Below are 23,543 nucleotides of genomic sequence, written 5' to 3'. Positions count from 1 at the left end.
ACTGAAGCAGAATATATAGCAGCTAGTGAAGCTGCTAAGGAAGTTGTATGGATGAAAACGTTCTTAAATGAACTTGGTGTGGTTCCTTCAATAGAAGGTGCGGTTCCACTGTTGTGTGATAATACTGGAGCCATTGCTCAAGCAAAAGAACCAAGATCACACCAAAAGTCCAAACACGTTCTGCGAAGGTATCACTTGATAAGAGAGATCATTGAACGTGGAGACGTCGAGATTCAAAAGGTTGATGGAAAAGAAAATGTTGCAGACCCATTCACTAAAGCTCTTGGCACAAAGGAGTTTGACAAGCACAAGTGGAAATTGGGAATGAAGTACAAGAGCGATTGGCTCTAGTGCAAGTGGGAGATTGTTAGGGATATAGTAGATATGCCCTAGATCCAATATCACATTTGATGTTTTGAACATATTTTTATAAAATATATATGGCATTTGATATTCTTTTATCATTGTTATTAATTGCTTGATTAATTTGATAAGGTCCTTGATTAAATTTTGAGACGTGACATTGTGATGGAGATCATGATAATGAGAGTGAAGTTTCTTATAATTTAATCTAAATTTGTTCTTGATCGTAGGATTATTAATTTGGATATTAGTAATCCGATTAGATCAATATTTATGTGATCATCTTTATGGGATAAAGATTAGTTGATCTCATTAACTAAATTACATAGATAGATGATGCATATAGAGATATGATTATTGAACCGACTCATTGGATAATTCTTAATGGTTAGAATTACCATAAACTGTCAATAGGATATTCTCTTGAAGAATGTGATGTAACTGTTTCCTTTGACCTGAGATCGTCATAGTAATTGACAAATTATTTATTGTGCTTTGATACTAGACACCTATGGCCCTAGGGCGATAGTTGAAAGGATATTGGGTATGATTAAATGCTTGTAGAATTAGTGATTGATCAAGATGGAATCTGTCAACTCTTGGTAATGAGTTTAAGCTCCATGTTGTCATGAATTATAAACAACCAAACTAAGACCTTGGCCAGGGAAATTGAATGAAAGAAGAAAAGAGTTTCTTAGGTCATTCAATGGTCGAATATATTTGACATGGACATAGAGTTGGTCGCCTATTAGGATTTGACAGTTGAACCATATCCTAGGGTGATCGAGAGCTATAAGGACAGAAGGAATTACTACATTATTCTTCTACTGGTTCTTGAGAGTAAATTGTATACTTCATGTTATCCGGTCGTTAAGGAGTGTTGCTAGACGCCACCCTTGATTAGTACATTGATGTGGTCAATTTACTACCGATTTAGTATTGAACCTATGTGGTCGCACACTAACGAGTGTTCTGATCTTTGCTAAAGGATTAATTAACTTATTATTTGATAATTAAATTAAAGAATTTAATTAGTCAAATAAATTTAGTTAGTTAGCCCAAATGAAATATTATTATATTCTTTGCTAGCACAGAGGATATAATTAATATTGTGAACAAATTGAAGTTTTCTATTTGGAATAGAAAATTAATTTATATCTCTTGGTTGAAATATATATACATACATATATATATATATATATGTGTGTGTGTGTGTGTGTGTGTGTGATATATATATAATATGAATTAATATTGATTTATATAAAAGTTATATATATGTTGAAATATATATATATATATATAATATTAATTAATTTACCAATTTGGAATTGGAAATATAAAGTCCACAAAGGACGTATAGAATGAATCCAACATTAAGTTGGATTGGCGAGAATCCAATTTTAAGTTGGAGGAATGGATTCGGTAGTCACTTTCTCATGATCTGCCTAAGATTGTTATTGTCTTCCGCTGCGTGTTACGAACATCTATACGCAACAGTGGGAGTCGTATTTTGCATCTCCATTAGTAGGCTTCTTATATTAACATGTGTTCTATTTTCTTTTTCTTCTTGCCAGCGACCTCTTATGTAGCTTTAAAGTATCTCCCTTCTTTTCCTTATTTGTGCTTCATTATTTCCATGCATATGTGATATGAAATTAATATTATACTATAAAAAAACCCTACTTCTCCAATCAATTTTTTGTGAGTTATATTTTGCTTCAAATTCCATCTATGTTGGCATATTAGTTATTAGTTAGAAATTACTCCTAATTTAATTAAATAGATGGCATTACTGATGGTTAAAATAACTACGACACGGTATAATATGTCTCTCTGTCCCATTTTGTGGTAACAGTGTTTGACTATGTACAGATTTAAGAAAAACAACTATTAAAATTTATAGTCTAAAATATACCATAGATATTTGTGTGCCTATAAAATTACTAGTTTGTAAATTGTCTCATACATTACCTGCATGATATTGTGCTGCAAATACAAGCAACATTGATTATAAAGATGCAACCTGCTAAGCCGCTAACAGATACGTCAATCTTGACATAAGAGAGACATGATACCCCGTTACGGGAGTTAAAACCTCCATATGGAATTTTAAAAAAGAAAGAAAAAAAGACTTTTAAAATTTGTAATCTAAATTATACCCACAAATATTTGTGTATCATAAATAGTGCCATTATTTGGGAGAAACTGAAAAAAAGAAAAAAAAAGCGTATGCCACATAAAATGAGACAGATAAAATATTAATTGTAATAGTTGATTTCCTATTCTATTTCTTAAAGTTTACAATACTCTTCTAATCATTATCTAACGATAGAAGCATAGTTATCTTCTCTTTTTAAAAGTATTTTCAGAAATTACCTTTGCAGGGGGGGGGTGTAACTTACACGTAGTAATTTCATTTGAACCCATAACTTTCGATATATTGTATAGAATATATGTAAAAGCCTAATAAAAATCTCAAAAAATATTAGATCTGGAGTGTGTTTGGTATAAGGGAAAATATTCTCCGTGGAAAATAATTTCCATATTTTCTCGGAAAACAAGTAGTAATCTTATTCATTTTTCAGTGTTTGATATGCAAATTAAGGAAAATAACTTCTCAAGAGTATTCATAATTAATTTAGATACAATAAACATGAAGCCATAAACTTTCGAACCAACAACCTTTCGAAACCACAAATTTCATAAACTTCCGAACCGCTAAAATTTTGAAATCGCGAACTTTCGAACCCGTAAACTTTATAATTTCACTTTCGAACCCGTAAACTTTATAATTTCTAAACTCGTAAACTTACAAACACATAAACCTCTGAACTCATAACTTTGGAACTTGTAAAATTTCGAACCTATAAACCGAAAGATGAAAAAACTAAAACTGAAAATATATAAAAAAAAAAAAAAAAATTGGGGGAGGAGGGGGAAGGGGTGGGAGAGGGGAGGAGGGGTGTGCATAAAAATGAAAAAACATAAATTTAAAATTACAAAAAAAAAAAAAAAAAACCTTTTTTGTGGGGGGAGGGGGTACCAGGGTGGGTGGTGACGGAAAAAAAATTGAAATTTGAAAAAAAAAAGCCTTTTTGCAGAGAAGGGGTGGGTGTGGGGGGTTGTGGGGTGGGTTGATAAGGATGGGGGATAGGGTGGGGAAAGTTGAGAAGGAGTTTTAGAAAATATTTTCCCTTCTCTTGATAAGGAAAATATTTTCCTCCAATAGTTCATAAGGAAAATGTTTTCCAGAACATTTATGCCAACCAACTATGGAAAAATTGGAAAATATTTTCTTTCATACCAAACACACCCCTGAACCCACAATTTTAACAGTACAATAAATTCAATACTGAAAATCTTAAAAATTGAATCCATTAAATTTAAATCTTGAATATGTCTCTAAATCCACTATTAGATACTTGGGCATGTGCACAGCACAGGCTTTACTCCACTAGTTGTTATAGAAGACAAGACTTATCACATAACATAAAAATTGGTTCCGAAAAAACTTGGCTTTTATAGTGAATGGTTATTATATAAGGATGTCTTTATAGAGAGGTTTGATTGTAGTGTACGATTGAGCTCAACAAATAATTCTGCTATCTGATACAAGTGCAACAATATTTTGGAGAGTCCGACACATGCTAGACAATATTTTTGAAGAGCCTGAGCAACATAGCTCACATGTTGCAATGATTCAACAATCTAGAGCATAATTTGTGCTATGATCCTGAACTGATAATTCATTTGACATCTAACTACAGTGGTTGTATATCTTATCAGAATCACATAATATATATTAAGCATAAAAGGAAACTAGTGGGAGAAATGGAAATATACAAAGAAAATTTGGTGGACATTCAGAGACTTTGAAGTAGCTTCAATGTCTCATCAATATGCTTTTCAGGTTGGAACTGATTGTTATATACGAGTTGAACAACTCCATTCTTGTCAAGTACATAAGTTTGTCTTCCAGGCAATGTACCAAAAAGGTCTGCTGGGACTCCCCATTCTTTTCTAACCTTCTCGCCTTCATCACTCAGCAACGTATATGGAAGTCTGTATTTCTTTGCAAAAGCCTGTACAACCCAAAATACCTCAGTTGTAACAGTGGGCAATATTGAATAGCAGAAATGCAGAGAATACAAATTCATGATAAGAAAAAATACAAGAAGTTTGAAACATGATGAGTTGGTGTACATCCTTGACATGAGAAGTAATGAACCGTAAATCATACTTGCAAAGGAAAGTATATTTTTGGCAGCATGCCAATGGAAATTCAAATCAATGCAGCCTAAGAAATACAAGAACCTGATAGTTGTCTGTCTGTAAAATTCGGCCATCAAGGAGTTGACCAGTTGTGTATAAAAACAAACATACAAGGTAAAAAAAAATTTCCAGGTAAACCATAGCTATTAATACTCGGTGCAAATTTTAGACGACAAGACTAATAGGAAGAGCAAGGTTAATGCAATATGATTTGCTTATAAGAATCAAAACTCCAGATTACTGACTACCTATCATAGAGGAACTCCAGCTAACTATTTTTAACCAAGTAAATCTATAATACCTTGTGGGATTCCGGATCGTCACCACTAGTCCCAACAACTTCTGCTCCTGCTTGCTTGAACTTCTCATACGAGTCCCTGAAGGAACAGGCCTGTCTAAAATGTTCACACATTGGTGATCACCATACTAACTTATTATGTATATACTATTGAGGCATGAAGAGGACGGTTTTGCTTTTATGAGTAAAGCAATTAACTTTCAGCTAAAAAAAGAAATAAAATAAGAAGAATGAGACAATTTTAGTTATCTCTAGAATAGAATTCAAACAGTAGGTCTAATCTTGTATTTTTAACTTGTCTCAAGCCTATTTCAGATGAAATTAAGGTAAATAATAAATTTGTTTACATATTTGAGAAATTTCCTGATTGGATTACACTTAATTTATGTCTAACGATAATATTTGTTATGTCTATCTGATTTAGTAATACAGGAGATAACCATGGAAAATAGAGTAATCCGTCCAACATAGATACATTCAAAAAGTTCAAAGTGAAATACTGCAGCTACCCAAAAGTCTAATATATTAGACAAGCCACACATTGGTCAGACTTGAATCGAGCATTACCCGGAAGAGGAGTTGTAGCATGTTGTAGTTTAATGGTAAACTTCACTAAATCACTTAGTTACAGGGTTCCAATCTCACCAAAAGCTTTGCCCTGCCACTCTATTCAGGGGCCGACTGCTATTCCGTAAAATTGCTAAAAAAAATTGCAGCCCGGTGCACTAAGCTCCCGCTATGTGCGGGGTCCGGAGAAGGGCCGGACCACAAGGGTCTATGTATGCAGTTTTACCCTGCATTTCTACAACTTTACCGGTTACGCCAACACTCCCCTTCATTTCGTAAAATTGCTAGTATATTAAAATTAGTCGTCCAACCTAGAACCTGGTAGTCAAATACTTAGCATTAAGTATGGAGGGACCTTTCAGGAGTGCCGCATTGCAGATAAGTTTCATCATGTTAAGGACATGCCAAAGGAAGCTAGGAGGCCATTCAGAATGGCGAAAGGCAGGTCTACATGTTTTAGAATTAGACAAGTACGGATGTCCAATGATCATGGTTAATCTAATATTCATGTGTCTTGTGTATGTTTCTATATATAATTTGTAAATGAGAGTAGTACTCTCATATGATCTAACTTCACAGAATAGGACTTCACTTGTAGATATCTTTTGGTGACAAAATTTATCAGTCAAACTTCAATGTTGTACTGTAATACAGGTATTCAAAATGTCTAATAGAATGGACAAGTCACACATTGGTCAGACTCGAAATCAAACTTTTCTTCGGATGGAGTTGTTATAAAAGAAATTGTTCATCTATTCAATACTGCATTCACATCTATTCAGCTAATTGATTTTAATTCTCAACTCATGATACTAAGAAGGCCCTTCTTTGTGCAAATTCTTTGCATAAAATGCAGTTATTTTTGGATTGTACTTGAATAAGACCAACAAAATCTTGTTTTCTCTATGATTATGAAGGTGCAAACCAATGTGAAATTAACCCAATTTAGACGCAAATTTAAGGTGTCTTTACTCTACCTGTTTTGTACAGCCAGGAGATTCATCAGCAGGATAGAAATAAACCACCACGGGCTTGCCCTTGAACTTGGAGAGGCTCACATCTTTTCCATCTTGATTTTTTAATGTGAATGGTGGAGGCACTGAACCTTTTTCCACCTACCAAACATGCCACAAATTCCAAATAGTGTTTAAAGAAATCAGAAAAAAAGAAAAAAACAATAAAATTTGAAAGCAATGTATGTACCTTAGCAAAAATAGAACTTTTAGTTGAATAAGAAGAAGAAGAAAGGGTTGTCAAAGAAGGTGAATGAAGGAGTTTGAGACCATAAAAATTGGATCTTGATGATCTTGAGACAATGCTTAGGTTGTGACGGAGGAGGGTTTTAGGGGTTTGAGAATAGAGCAGTGAATTTGGAAGAGCCAGCTTTGCAGATATGGACAAAGAAGCCATTTGTGAGAGTGGAGGAATTGAAAGAAGAGAGACAGTATGAGTGACCTTAGTTGAAGAAAGGGTAATTTTCTAAGATTTTTTTGGTAATGACTAATAAAGATCAAGATTGTTTTCTTTGTGTAGAGAAAAAGATCGAAGAGGTGAAGACCGACTATGGGAGTGGTAGACAGGCTAAAGTGTGTGTGGCGAAACTGGGAATTTGGTTTCTGCGCGGTGGAGCGTTGCTGACCCCAACCAAACTATGACAGTGCGGTCAACATCAGTTCCCTCTTTCATTTTTCTCATTTTAAGCATGCAATCTTTTTAGATAAATTTATAAATGTTGAAAATAATAGTTATACATGTCCGTCCTATTATTTACTGTGTAGTAATCATACCTCTCATTATTTTATAATACCGATTCTTCACTTTTCATGTCTATATAAAGACTTTATAATAAATGGATAAAAATACACAATTGAACAAGAAAAGTTCTTCCTTCTTTCGATCTGTGCATCTTCTTTATGTTTTACTGAATTTCTTTTATTTCATAATACGTTATCAGCACGAAGCTCTATTTTTTTCAAGTAGATTTTGAATTTCTGCCTCATGTATTGTTTAATTTGATGAACACAAACATAATACATTTTATTGTGTTAATTCTTACTTACCATTTCATTTTCGATTCGTCTATTTGATAAGTCATTGCTAATATATCTGATGGTACAGTTTTCGTGATGACACGATAGGTCATTTTGAGTTTTAGCCTTCATTTTTGTATTTGGGGACCTCGAATAGCTCCGTTTAGTGTTCCTCAATTTGCGTGCACAGTTCGTGTCTTTTTTTTCGAAAATTTTTTATGTGAAAAATTAAAGAAAATGTGAATTTTAGCCTTAAAAATAATTTTGAGTTAACTACAATTAATATTTTATGTAAAAGGACTCGGATCAGTATTTTGACGGTCCCGGTAGACCCGTATCGTGATTTAGGACTTGGGCGTATGCCCGAAATTGAATTCAGAAGTACATAACTTGATTTATAGCATGTTTGGCCAAGCTTCTAAAATCAGCTTATTTTGAAAAGTGTTTTTCTCAAAAGTACTTTTCAAAAAAGTATTTTTGGTGATAAGCAGCTTGTGTTTGACTAATTAATTTGAAAATACTTTTAAGCAGTAATTAATGTTTGGCGAAACTTTTAAAAACTACTTCTAAGTGTATTTTTCTCAAAAATGCTTATCAGAAAAATGCTTTTGGTGAGAAGTTACTTTTTTCTGCTTCTCAAAAAACTGCTTCTGTTTCTCCTCAAAAGCACTTTTTTTCTTCTAAAAGCTTGGTCAAAACACCTCAAGTTTTGGAAAAAAAGTACTTTTGGCCAAATAATCACTTTTGGCCCAAAAAAGCTTGGTCAAACATACTATTAACGTGATTTGTTGAAAATTAGTAATTTGAAGGTTTAAAGAATTCCTACGTTTGACCGTACGTTGACTTTATTGCTATTGGATTTGGATTTCGGTTTTGAAACTTGGAATAGGTTCATTTCAATATTTATAACTTGTCTGCAAATTTTGCTGCAAAACGGAGTTTATTTGACGTGATTCGGACGTCCAGATGTAAATTTGAAAGTTCTTAAGTTTCTTTAAAAATTTCATACATTTTGATGTTCGATTTGTGGTTTTAGGTATTATTTTGGTATTTTGATTGTGTGAGCGAGTTCGTATGATGTTATTACACTTGTGTGCATGTTTGGTTTGTAGCTCGAGGGGCTCGGGTGAGTTTTGGATAAGCTACGGACAATTTCGGTCTTGGGAGATTGCTGGTTTCAGTGATTTCTGGTGTCTGGTGCTTTGTTCTTTGCGATCAGGAAGCAACCCCCGCGATTGTGAAGGGTAACCTAGGCTGGGCTGGGATTTCTTATATGTGAACGCGAGGTTGAGGTCGTGAACGCGAAGCAGTAGTGGGATCACCCTTCGCGAACACAACCAATACCACGCGAACACGATGGGTAATGACTCTAGAAAGAGGGTATGTTGGGCGTTCTACGTGAACGCGTGCCTTGGGACCCGAATGCGAAGGCCAAGGGCGAAGGGCCATCGCGAACGAAGAACATCTCGCGAACACGAAGGCCAGTTGTGCCGCAGTGCTTCGCGATCGCGTTAGGTGGTCCTTCGCGAACGCGAAGAAGACTTGACGCCCAGTCATTAAAACTTCTAAAAAATCGGGATTTAACCCATTTTTCACCATTTCCAAGTTTGAGCAGGTCCTAAAGGCGATTTTGAAGAGAAATTTCATCCCAATTTCATATGTTGGTAGATTTTAACTCGTTTTCTTCCATTTCCAACAACACTCATTGATTTCCAATCTTTAATCTATGCTTTGTCATGGTAGAAATTAGGGATTTAGGTAGAAATTGAGAATTTTGAGAAATTGAGATTTATAACTCAAATTGAGGTCGGATTTCGAAACTAATCACATAATCGGGATCGGGGATGAATGGGTAATTGGGTTTTGGTCTGAATCTCGAGTTTTGACCAAGCGAGCCTAGGGTTGACTTTTGTTGACTTTTTTCAAAATCATTAAAGATTGAATATTTTTCGTATAAAGCTTATTTAGAATTGTTTGAACTCTATTTGGTTGGATTCAATTGGTTTAGAGGTGAATTTTAGAGGAAAGGCCCCGTTTGAGCTTTGATTTGATTGCAGAGCAAGGTAAGTATCGTGGTTAACCTTGACTTGAACGATTAAGACTTATTAGTCTATTTGCTACGTATTTGATGTATGGGAACACGGTATATGTGAGGTGACGAGTACTTATTCTGCCACACCCTAATCTTGGGAGGTGTGGCTGGCACCCGATGCCCGAAGGCCCGAGCGAACCAACCATGAGATATGATCTGAAATATAATAACCTGCAGGCAGAAGAGCCCAACACGACATATATATACATATATAACCTAGGCCAACAAGGCTGCAACAACAGTATAACAGTTATCCAGAAGGCCGACAGGGCCATACAAAAAAAAATATACATGCAATGACCGCTAGTCTGCAAGCCTCTAAGTGTGTAAGACAATCTCAACAGGCCGGGACAAGGCCCCCGACATGCCCAAAACTACACATATACATCTGTAACAGTACCTATAGACTCAAAGTCAGCAACTCCGAAGAAGTGGAGTGCGAAACCCAACGCTGATCCTGGGGGTCCTACTAAGGAAGCACGTCGCTCTGTCTATCTGAACATGTGGGTATGAACACAATGCATAAAAAGGCGTCAGTACGAAATATGTACTGAATATGTAGGACGACAAGTGTAACATGAAAAATGTAATTAACAAGAGAAGAGATATAGAGACAATTTGAATTCTGAAACTAGCCTCGATAGGAAACTAAAATTCAACATGGATATAAATGTATGCTCGTGGAATCGTCGCTCACTATCGCTACTTATAATATATCACATTATATAATAATAAATCCCTTTGTGGGCTATAATATCCATAGCATACCCGACCATAATAAAGGTTCGGTAGAATCGTACCCGGCCACGTGAAGCTCGGTAATCCCAACTGATCAGTGTTTACACAATAGGTGTCATACCTGGCTGTCTATAGTGTGGTTCGGTAATGAAAGTAAATACATATATTAAATCACGAATCATATAAGTGCAATGCAAAACTAACCTTAAAAGACATATTCTAAGAAGAGTCGAAGTGGCCTATCATCATTATTCCCCGACTATCATGGTTGTCGCTAAAATATTTAACTTTAAACTACGAGCCAACAAGTACTAAGAACATGAGAGTTATGTATTATGAGTACCTTTGAAGTAAGTGTTACTTATTCATGATTTATATGAACGTCGAAAGGATAACGAGTAAAAAGGCTCTAGTTCTTTTTAAATAAGGAACAAGGAAAATCGAGAATTCATAGATATTCTTTGAAGTAAGAAATCTATGAGAAAGGATCAGGTCTAAACATCTTTATAAGTTGAAGGTGAAATAACTCGAATCCGACGAAACAATTCGATAAACGTTTATTCGAATTCTAGTCATGCCGAAAAGTATAGCGAAAGCCCTACATACCTTGTCGATGGAGTTATATACGGTTTCCGAGACCTCGAAAGCCTTAGGAATGATTTCCTACATAATACAAACCATTCAATATCAAATTCAAGCTCATATCTTATATAATTCTTCATTTAGACATTTATGAGACCAACTTGCAGCCATGAATTTGTAAACTCTTTTGTAGTTTAATTTTCCCCCAGCACACCACCAAATTTTTACTTTACTATATCTCATCATTGACACGATTCCATCCATGTCTTCACAGATCCAAACAACACAATAAAACCATATAGAACATCCCCAACAATCAAGTTATATTAAGAGAGGTTTCTTAAAAAAATCAAGAATATTTCTATAGAGGTTTCAACTATTTCTTAGGAATTCTTATGGTAGAAGTTTACAAAGATCAAATAAGAAGTTAAATCATACCTTGTGTGACAAGAATTACATTAAATTCGAGATTACTTCAAGGCGGAGTCTTCCTACGAAAAGTGAAACACCGTAGAATTCACGATTCCGAAGCTACCATGGTGTTCTCTATCTTGAGGATGACTAAATTGTTGTTATGATTGGCTAGATGGATGGGAGGAGTTTGAGAGGAACTCCCTAGGTTTTAGGTTCTGTTTTGGAGAGGATAAAACGTAGTGGTTCTGTTTTAAATTGACTTAAATAAAAATAAATTTTAATAAATCTGACTAAGCACACTATTCCCGTAACAGTGTGCACCCCTGTACGAAAATGTTAATATCTCTCTACTCCGAAGTCGTATTAATGAACGGTTTATTGTGTTGGAAACTAGACTCATAGAACTTCGATTAGGTGGGTAGAACACACCATAACTCCAATTATATTGAGATAAAATCTCATCAATATTTTATCTAAATTTCAGTGAAATTTAAAACCCGTAACTTGCGGCGATCTTTGTCGAATTTTTAATCACAACTCGAATGACTTCCAATCTTAACGTATAACTATCGGATCATTTAAATATCTCATAGAGATTATATTCCTATCGAATTAGCCCCTTTACAGCATGATAACGCCGAATACACAAGGTGTAACATTCGTTGTTATTGGGTCAAAGCATGCGGGTAGAACTTGTTTCCTTATATTTTATTGCTTTGTTAATTATGATATCCATGTTTAGGTTAGATTATTATTTCTTTAATTATTCGTTTCATAATTAATGCCTTTTATAATTTGTAAATATTCATGGAAGTTGAAGTTTGGTATCTTGGTATCATATTTGACGATAATACATTCTCCACATAATTTATTACTCGAATTCAAATTGTAATCATTACATGGTGAGGAAGAGAGAAAAAGCACTAAGGGTGATGCCATGCCATTGCATTTACATTATTATTATTATTATTATTACATGGTGAGGAAGAGAGTAAAAGTACGAAGGGTGATGTCGTGTCATTTATTTCATTTATTCATTATTACATGGTGAGGAAGATCGTAAAAGTACGAAGGGTGATGTCGTGCCATTCATTTTATTTATTCATTGTTGCATGGTGAGGATGAGAGTAAAATCATGAAGAGTGATGCTGTGCTATTTTATTTTAATTATATCATCATTTCATGGTAAGGACGAGAGTAAAAACATGAAGGGTGATGCCATGCCATTTTTATATCATTGGTTTATCTAGTTTCATTGGTTGATGATTTACTTGGCTATTAGGTGATTCCATACCTGTCACAACTATTATATTGCCCCCTTTTTGCATGTCCCCTCCCAGTTGGTACATTATCATTCTCTGTTATTTTGCCGCTTTATATATATTTATACATGTTTATTTACGTAGGTGACATATCATAGCCTCGTCACTTCCTTATCGGGGTTAGGCTCGATACTTACGGAGTACATTGAGTCGGTTGTACTAATACTATACTTCTGCACTTCTTGTGCAGATACTGGTATTGATCCCCGCGGTGCGTGAGGTGTGTCACCTTGGATCATTGCATACGAACACTCGAGGTAGATCTACTAGCATCCGCGGACCTTGAAGTCCCTTTTCTTTTCCCACTTTTACTATTCATTTCCTTCGAAATAGTTGTATTTATTTCAGACTTTGCTTGTAAGCTTCTAGTTGCTTGTATACTCGTGACTCCAGATTTCTGGGAGTAGATATTATCACGTGACTTATATTAGTACTATGTTATATTGGGTTTCTATTTCTCATTGTATATCACCATTGTGTTCTAACTGTTAAAAAATGGTTGTTTAATTATCTTATGTCGGCTTGCCTAACAAGTGGATGTAGGCGCCATCACGACCCCGAGGTTAGGATTTTGGGTCGTGACAAGTTGGTATCAAAGCACTAGGTTGCCTAGGTCTCACGAGTCATGAGTAAGCTTGGTAGAGTCTGGAGGATCAGTACGAGATATGTGCACTTACCTTCCAGAGGTTATGGAGTTTTAGGAAAAAACTCAATTCTTTCCTTCTCTATCGTGCGATTTTATTCTATCATTGATGATTGAACCATTATATTCTTATTCTCTCACAGATGGCGAGAACACGCACAACATCTGCAACCGGACAGGAGCCGGAGCCCCCTGTGGTAGCTACTACCAGGGGCAGAGGCCAAGGCTGAGGTCAAGCTAGAGGCCGAGGCTGAGGTAGATCTCAAACTAGAGGCCGAGGCTGAGGTAGATATCAAACTAGAGCTCGAGCAGCAACATCCCCCAGTGGAGCCTCAAATTGATCATGTGGAGGAGGTCCCAACTCAGACTGCACCCGTCGAACTAGCTCAGGTCTCGGAGGGATTCATAGCCACTCCAGTACTTCAGGAAGCTCTAGTCCGCTTGGTTTGCCTTATGGAGAGTGTGTCTCAGACCGGTGCATTTCTGATGGCACCAACCGTCTCTCGCGCTGGGTAGGAGTACAGACTCCCCCTACTCACACCCCGGAGTAGGTGGCTCCCCTATATCATACTCCAGCAGCCCAGCTAGTTGGGGTAGTTCAGCCGGTTGTTGTTGTACAGGTCAGGGATAGGCCCGCTATGTCTTCTGAGGCCTTATTGAGGCTTGATAAGTTTACTAAGCTCTTTCCTGTTCATTTTCAGTGGTGCACCTTCTGAGGACCCATATGATTACTTGGACTATTACCATGAGGTGTTGCGCAACATGCGTATTGTTGAGACCAATGGGGTCGATTTTGCAGTGTTCTAGATGATCGGTTCTACCGAGAGATATTGGAGAGATTATGTGTTGACTAGACCAGCTGGTTCACCTTCACTTACCTGGGATCAGTTTCCACATCTATTTCTAGAGAAGTTCATTCATTTCACTCTGAGAGAGAATTACAGCGGGCAGTTTGAGCGCCTTCAGCAGGGTAGCATGATTGTTACCCAGTATGAGACTCGATTTGTGGACCTAGCTCGCCACGCTATTATCTTTCTCCCTATTGATAGGGAGAGAGTGAGGAGACACTACAACAAAAACGGTCTTTAGCGACAATATATTTCTCCTTTAGCGGCAATATTGCCGCTAAAACCTTTACTGGCCATTATTTATTTGTCGCTGTATGCAGCGTCGCTAAAGGCTTTAACGGCGATTCTACCAAGTGCTGGTAAAGAAATTAATTATTGCCGCTAAAGTTCATTACTATTAGTGGTATTTATTTACCGGCAATTTCAATGGACACTAAAATTCCTTTAGAAATGTGCTAGCTTATATATTCTGCAGCCTTTACTATTGCCAGTAAAAAACTATTATTTGCTAGTGAGATTCATTGATGGGCTCACTTTCACTATCAGGCTATAGATGGCCAAGGAGACCGAAGATGATATTTCTTTTTAGAGTGCCATAGAGATTGCTAGACGGATCGAGATGGTTCGTGGTTAGGAGAGGGGCCGGTATCTGATAAGACGCCTCATCATTTTGGTGGTTTCAGTGGTGCCTCGTTTGGAGGCAGGGGTACCTTTGATAGAGGCCATCCTCCTAGGCAATTTGAGTCAGTGCTTCAAGTATCCCATGGTGCTTCGGGTAGTCGTGGTCCTTATGTATCTCATCCTGATCAGCTAGCCCACAATGCACCATCAGCTCCTATTAGTGCACCTCTGATCTAGAGTTATCAAAGTGGTTATCTAGGTCGACATGGCTAGTTCTAGGGCCAGCAGTCACAGCAGCCGAGGGCTTGTTATTCTTGTGAAGATCCGAGGCACCTTTCTAGATTTTTCCCCAGATCACAGGCGGCATACACCAGCAGGGTTCTCATGCCATGGTTCCAACACCGGTTGTTTCACCACCCGCTCAGCTAGCTAGAGGCAGGGATCAGGTTGCCAGAAGTAGAGGTCAGGTCACTAGAGGTGGAGGTCAGCCAACTAGAGGTCGTCCGAGGGGCGGAGGTCAGAGTTGTGGGGCCCAACCCCATTTTTATGCATTCCCAGCTAGACCTAAGGCCGAGTTATCTAATGTCATCATCACAAGTATTGTTCCAGTTTGCCATAGAGATGCTTCAGTTCTATTTGATCTGGGCCCTACTTATTCCTACGTGTCATCCTATTTTAGTTCATATCTGGTTGTGCCTCGTGATTCTTTGAGTAGGGCTGCTCGGTGGGCCGGGCCTGAACCGAACCGGACCGGGCCCGCGGTCCTAACGGGCCTGGTGGGCCGGTCTTGGTGGTCCTCCTGAGCCCGTCACGGGCTGGTCTTCAAGGTTGAGCCCACGAGCCCGGGACCGTTTAGCCCAGGACCGTCAGGCGGGCCCAACGGCTATTTTAAAAAAAAAAAAATTTAAAATTTTCCAACGGCCATATTTAAAATCTAACCGTTTGGGCTGAAAATATGACCGTTTTTAAATTTAAAAAATGGCCATTTGGCCCCCAAACTTTATTTTAACCCCAAACTTTATATAATTACACTTTTCCCCATTTCTCAACTATAAATACCCCCTCATTCTTTCATTTTTATTCACCAATTCATCAATATCTCTCAATCTCTCTCAATCTCTCTCAATCTCTCTACTACAATTACTTAATTTATTGTTGAAATTTCGTGAAAAATTGTGAAATTGTTGAATTGAAGTTTTCAAGTGTTCAACGATTTTCAATTTTCAAGAAGTTGTTCGGCAATCTGGTAAACTCGTTTCAACTCTTACGTTTTTAGAATATATTTTTGTGTGGTTTAGTTTGCATAATTATAATTAATATGGCATTTACTTTGAAAAAAATGTTTGGTAAAGGAAAAGATAAAACCGGTGAAAGTAGTGGCCAACCAACTACCCTTCCCCCAGCTCCCCGACCTAGAAAAGATAAGCAAGTTGAAAGTAGTCGCCAACCTAGACGTCCTCCTCCTTCCGTAATTCTTGATAGTGATCACCCTTGTTTTCAATTTACCGATAGTGAATTTTATCATAATGTTGCACCAGGTGATAGATTAGATGATGAAATTATGAATGCTCTTTATCCTAATGAAACCATCTTAGAAAATAATGAGGAAAATGAGGATGATGATGAAACCCAAGCACCAGATTTAGATGATACACCTACTAGTCCTCTTAATAACCCAAGTGATGCACCGGTCGACCCACCTGTAGAAACTCCTACTTTTAATAGAGAACCTGCTAAACGCCTAGAAACATCATTAGTTTGGAATTTTTTTACTCAAGTAAGAGAACAAAATAAGGCTAAGTGTAAAACTTGTGGGAAATTAATGTCGCATAAATATACTGGAGACCGTAGCGGCACAGGTAGTTTGACTAGGCACATAAAAACACACCCTAGAGATAAGGCTTGATTTTTTCAAATGAAAGCACAGCTAGAGGGGACAAGTGTAGATTCTGCGGTTAACCCTAGTACAGGTTCAAATCTAGTTCAACCAGGAATTAACACTGTCACCGGAGGTATTTTATATTACGATCCAAATAGAGATCGTGAAGAATTAGCAAAGATGATTACTGTTATATGCTTACCTTATACTTTTGCTTCTAATCCTAATTGGGTTCATTATATTAGAAGAGTGTTTAATCCTACTTATAAAGGTTGGCCTCGCGCAACAGTTAAGAGTGATATTTATAAATTCAAACATGAATATGAACAATATTTGCGGTATTTATTTACTCATATACCTAATCGGATTTCTATTACTACTGATATTGGTAGAAGTGGTAATGATTGTGATTATCTAACTGTTACAAGTCATTGGATAGATGAGGAATGGATAATGCAAAAACGCATAATTGCATATAGAATAATTAATTCGCGTCACACAGGTAAGTTTATAGCTAACACTGTTGCAGATATTTGTAGATATTTTTGCTTTAGCGATAAAATAATGGCAATTTCAATGGATAATGCTTCTAGTAACACCAGTGCTATAGGCATGCTTACAACAACACTAAATCCTGCATTTACTAATATTTTCCATGTTAGATGTATTTGTCATATTTATCTTTTAATTGTCGGTGATGGTATGCGAATATTAAACATAGAAATTGAAAAGGTTAGAATGGCTCTTAATTGGCTTTTTTATTCAAACCGTAGAAGTAGACTTAGAGAGTATTTTAAAAAATGTGATGAATATGGCCTTAGAGAAAGAAAGGTTCCTAAACCTTGTCCGACTAGATGGAATTGTATGTACGAAAGTTTAGTAGTAGCATATGAATATAGAAACCCAATTAATGCAACGTTTAATTCTCGGGTAGGTGGTGAGGATGATGATGAAATGCTTACCACTCAAGATTGGACTAATGTTAAAATTCTTTTAGATTTTTTAGAACATTTTCAAATTGCTACAAATGCATTTTCTGGGCAATATTATCCTACTATTTCAAACTGTTTAGTTTATATTGCAGCACTATCTGATTTGTTTGTTGAATTTAGTGAGGGTGGGGATATTTATGAACTTGCTATAAATGAAATGAAACAAAAGTTTAAAAAATATTTTTTTCCTATCCCTCCTATTTATGGTCTTGCTGCAATGCTAAATCCTACAATGAAATTGGGAGGTCCTCATTTTTGGTATTCAAATATTTATAAGGCTTTAGATCTTTCAAATGAGGAAATTGCGACACTTGCAGATGCAAAAGCTTCAATTAAGATTAACGCTCAAACAGTTTATAATGCTTATCAACTTGCCTTAGAGCATGCTAGGCCAACTATTCCAACCCCTACTTCGTCTAGCTCACAATCCTCTAAAAGAGTTGCGGGCTTAAAAGCTCTTAAATCTTGGACGGAGTTCAGGGGGTCTCAAGGTGAAAATTATGATGAAATTTCACATCTAAATGAGCTTCAAGTTTATTTGTCTCAGAGACTTGAAAAGGAGAATCCAGACGACTCTTTTGATCTTTTGGAATGGTGGAAGGCAAGGGAAAAACATTTTCCTGTTCTTGCAAGGATGGCTCGGGATATTTTATCAATTCAAGCTTCAACTGTTGCATCAGAGAGCACTTTCAGTCAAGCAAGACTGCAAATAGGTGATCATAGAGCGTCTATGGGGGATAGCTTGGAAAAATCAGTATTGTTTAGAGATTGGATCCGCTCGGAAAGAAGAAACTTTGGAATTGCAGAAGCACAACCGGCGATAGATGAAGCTTATGAAGAAATGATAGCGGAACTTGCGGAGGATTCGGCTTCGCCCGGAAGTGGTGATGAACAAGCTTCATTTCCACCACCACCAACGCAACCTCCTCCGAACCTTGAAGGATTTATGAGATTTGTTAGAGATAATACATAGAATAATATGTAACTTATATTTTGGCACATCTTCCTTAGTTTTTTTCCTTCTAATGGTGGTATTAGTACCTTGTTGTGCTCATTCCATTGGGGGAAGGATGACTAAGAAAGATATGCCATTTTTGGTAATAAAATTTATTGCTTCTACCCATGAGCTTCTTTTCGCAATATTTCTTTGTCTATACTTAGAATTATTTATAAGCTACAATATATACATAATATACAATATATATACTACAAGAAAATATATAAGAGAATATATATACATAAGATACAATATAATATACTACAAGAAAATATATTATGCGAAAATATATACATAATATACAATATATATACTACAAGACAATATATTATGCGAATATATATACATAATATACAATATATATACTACAAGAAAATATATTATGCTACAATATATACATAATATACAATATATATACTACAAGAAAATATATAAGAGAATATATATACATAAGATACAATATAATATACTACAAGAAAATATATTATGCTACAATATATACATAATATACAATATATATACTACAAGAAAATATATTATGCGAACATATATACATAAGATACAATATATATACTACAAGAAAATATATTATGCTACAATATATACATAATATACAATATATATACTACAAGAAAATATATAAGAGAATATATATATATACATAAGATACAATATAATATACTACAAGAAAATATATTATGCTACAATATATACATAATATACAATATATATACTACAAGAAAATATATTATGCGAACATATATACATAAGATACAATATATATACATAAGATACAATATATTATGCGAATATATATACATAAGATACAATATATATACTACAAGAAAATATATAAGAGAATATATATACATAAGATACAATATAATATACTACAAGAAAATATATTATGCATGACAATTTAGTGTTTTACTATTGTTTTGTTATTTTCTTTTTCGTCAAGCACTTTAATAATTAGATATACATATATACTACATATATATTTTTAATATAGCCATGATACTACAAGAAATTGTCTTTAAAAAAAAAAAAAGCCCGCTAGGCCCGCGAAGCCCACGAGCCCGGCCCGTTAAGCACAGGACCATGTGGGCTTAGGCCCGTCACGGGCCGGTTCCACCCATTGAGCCCACGAAGACCGGGACCGCCAGGCCCGGGACCGCCAGAGCCCAGGACCACGAAGCCCGGGACCGCGAGGCCCGGCCCATTAGGCCCACTAAGGCCCGGGCCCGGGCCAAAATACAGCATTATCTTTGAGTGCTCATGTGTATGTGTCCATGCATGTGGGAGATTCTATTATTGTAGATCATGTCTATCGCTCGTGTGTGATTACAATTAGGAGTCTTGAGACTATTGTAGATCTCTTACTTCCAGAGGTGTTTCGTGCAGATCTGCTGGGGATGCAACCCGACAGAGATATTGAACTTTGTATTGACTTGGCTCCGGGCACTCAACCCATTTCTATTCCACCATAACGTATGGCCCCGCCTGAGTTGAAGGAACTAAAGGAGCAGTTGTAAGATTTGCTAGATAAGGGATTCATTAGACCTAGTGTCTCGCCTTGGGGTGCGCCCGTGTTATTCGTGAAGAAGAAAGATGGTTCGATGAGGATGTGTATAGACTATCGACAATTGAAAATAGTCATTATCAAGAACAAGTATCCGTAGCTGAGGATTGATGACTTATTTAACTAGCTTCAGGGTGCCAAAGTGTTTTTGAAGATCGATTTGAGGTCTAGCTACCATCAGTTGAAGATTAGGGCATCATATATCCCTAAGACAACTTTTCGAACTCAGTATAGGCATATGAGTTCCTAGTAATGTTATTTGGATTGACAAATGCCCACCAACATTTATGGATTTGATGAACTAGATATTTAAGTCCTATTTGAATTCCTTTGCTATCGTATTCATTGATGATATCTTGATCTACTCCCGCAGTCGAGAGGAGCATGAGTAGCATCTTCGAATTACACTCCAGACTCTGAGATATAGTTAGTTATATGCCAAGTATTCAAAGTGTGAGTTTTGGTTGAACTCGGTTGCCTTTTTGGGGTATGTCGTCTCAGCTGAGGGCATTAAATTGGATCCTAAGAAGATTGAGGCGGTTCAAAACTGGCTTAGACCTACTTCAGCTACAGAGATTCGAAGTTTCTTGGGTTTGGCGGGTTATTATCACCAGTTTGTGGAGGGGTTTTCATCAATAGCAGCCCCATTGACTAGTGTGAGCACGTGATTTTTGCCTTATAGGAATTACTCCCATAAAATACAAGAAAAATAATTTTTTTCAATTTTTTGCGATTTTATAGGATTTTTTTGTAGAATTTTATATTTGCATTTTTGTGCATACTTCCATTAAAAATCAAAAACAATATACCAAAAATACCATGTATTACATTTAGGTTTGATTTTATATTCTTTGGAATTAATTAGCAATTATTTCTTTTATTAAAAACGAAAATCACAAAATAGCTCATTTTACACCTTTTAATTTTAGTCTATTGATTTTTCCTTTTGATTTAGGACTAAGTAATTTTATAATTATTGTGACTAGGCAATTAGTTTAATTTTACAACTTAGATTAATTTAGGAGTTAATTTTATGATTTTATTAATTAAAGAAATAAAAAGAAAAACAAAAGGAAAAGGGGAAAATGAAAAAGGGTTGTTAAATCCAATTGGGCCAACTGATTGTTGAGCCCAAATCCCACCTCAGTCGCCCAAATGTCCCCAACCCAAGTACACACCCGCCAGCCCATCAGATTAGACCCGACCCGTCCCCAAATATACATAGACAATACAGAACCCTAAATTCCCAAGACTCAAGCGGTGCCCTCATTGTTCATATTCTCTTTCACCAAAACTCACCTCTGCCTCGCCCAAACTCGCCCGAGTTCACCCCCTAACTCACCTCACACGCTTCCCCCCTCTCTCCCCTTGCCACATAGGTGTAACGGTTTCTGACACCAAAAAGATTCCCCCTCCCTGACTCCCCCGATTTCGAGCTATATCATGCGATGGAAGGTTCTGGAGGACGGGCATTGGATGAGTGAGAGGCGTTGGATCGATTTCACTCAATCCAAGCCTCACATTCATCAGGTGTTCGTTTTCAAAAAGGGACCCCATTCGATTTTGTAGAAACAGAATTTTGGGGTAAAACATATCAGAGAGGAAAGGGTTAGGGATTTTTTTAGCTTCTCATTTTCTCTTCTCTGAAAATTTCTTTTAAAGGTTCAAAGAATGATATACATTTTTTTGATTTCACGATCTGACTTTGAGTTCCAAAGAGATGAAAAATAAATTGAGGTCATTCGATTGGTGGTGAAGTTCAAAGAATTTTTCTTGGAGTTCTGTTTTGTTTCTTTCTTCTTTTAAAAATCAGGGAAAAATGGTCTGAGCTTGATCTTGATCAATTCTTACTTCATTTTAAAAGAAATCAGAAACTCACCAAAATTTCAGTATTTCTTGTTCTTTTCTCGATGTCTAGTTTTTCCAGAATGGGGTCTAACTGAGCGAAAATCCTTTGTTTCATTTTTCGAAACTTTGGTTAAGAAATGGAGTTCAACTGAAGTTTCGGGAAGTTTGATTGACCAAGTCATGCTACTGGTTTGCTGGTCCTTAAGTTCGAATTGCTGTTGTTTTCTCAGTTGGAATTTTGGTGCAAAGCCTTGTATTCTTCTGTTATAGTTGAAAGAATTTCTGATTTCAGGTTCAATTTTTCTCTATTTCTCTATTACTCGCGATTCTGTGTTGTATATGTTTATATTCCATCATGGTTTGGTTTGAATCTTGAAACTCAATGTCTGTTTCTTCTAGTCGAGTTCTAAGATTGTTTGGCCTTGGTTTAGGTCCATTTATGCAATGTTTTTTTTGAATTGAAAACACTTCCAAGTTATAATAGAATATACTGGAATTTCGAGCTCAGTAAAGGTCGAAGCTGAAGTTAACTTTTGGTTTTGATTTGAGTTTGAAGAGGATATTCTATGTGCTGTCTCTAATGTTCGATTTGTTTATCACTTGAAATGTTCGATTGTGGTTAATCTGAATGAAGAGTTTGTGTTATAGCCTAGTTTCCGGGTTAGATCCACTTGTCTTTGCCTATTAACCCGTAATCCACTCATTCCCGTTAGTTTGTGATGACACGATGCTAATTTTGCGTCCTTGTTTCATGTTCAAATTCACTTTAGCTTCTGCATTCTAAGAGTTACTTGTTTGTTTCCATTCATGATTATTACTCTGAGTGTTTTTCCTTTCCCATAAGATAGCACATGAAACAGTTTGATTAAATGATCATCATGGTCTTAAAGGCATGCGTTAATTGATCTTTAAATTATGGTTGGGTAAATCTTCCTAGTCTTAAAGGCAGTAATGGTATTTTGAATGTCCCTCATAGTTCAAGCAACAAGTATTTTATCATGTCCCATGTTGTGGTAAATTGATTTCCCATTTCTAAGGTTCGAGTAAATAGTTTGTGATTTCGCCCCGTTTTCATGTTTTCAAGTGAAAGAAATAGACTACCTCGTGTATTGAATGCTTAAACGTTCTTGAAAACTGGTATCGTATCTATTATTTTCTCCCTAAGGTAAAAAATTAATCAATTTTAGTCTACTGTATGCTCTTTAAATCGGCTCGGTATACATGTTGATCTCTTACAGGATAGTCCAATATGTAAAGTTTAGATTTCTCTGTCAAGATGTGCATCAAATTCCCATGAGCAGAACGTGTTTTTTCGTGACTTGTTCCCCATTGCCTGAAAAGAAAATCCTTGTTACTTTAGAATAGCATACACTAGTCTGATTTCATAATAATGTACGTGAGGCCCTATATTAATTAGATGATATGATTTGTTTGTCAAGCTGTGCAAGTGTAAAA

At 36.2% G+C, this 23,543-nt stretch overlaps 1 protein-coding gene across 1 annotated transcript; it reads right to left on the bottom strand.

The window, feature by feature from the left end:
- Positions 1–4,091: 4,091 nt before the first annotated feature.
- LOC107805477 (peroxiredoxin Q, chloroplastic) lies at positions 4,092–7,162 on the bottom strand. The gene is made up of 4 exons (XM_016629532.2): positions 6,704–7,162; positions 6,478–6,615; positions 4,937–5,026; positions 4,092–4,445 (listed from the first exon to the last, which is right to left on the bottom strand). The coding sequence occupies exons 1-4, from the start codon at positions 6,908–6,910 to the stop codon at positions 4,227–4,229; spliced, it is 654 nt and encodes a 217-aa protein (XP_016485018.1). The 5' UTR covers positions 6,911–7,162; the 3' UTR covers positions 4,092–4,226.
- Between the last annotated feature and the right edge of the window lie 16,381 nt (positions 7,163–23,543).

This window comes from Nicotiana tabacum, chromosome 11, assembly GCF_000715075.1.
Source record: "Nicotiana tabacum cultivar K326 chromosome 11, ASM71507v2, whole genome shotgun sequence".
Lineage (NCBI taxonomy): Eukaryota > Viridiplantae > Streptophyta > Magnoliopsida > Solanales > Solanaceae > Nicotiana > Nicotiana tabacum.
Note: the sequence above shows the minus strand (reverse complement) of the source record. Positions and strands in the feature narration are given on the sequence as shown.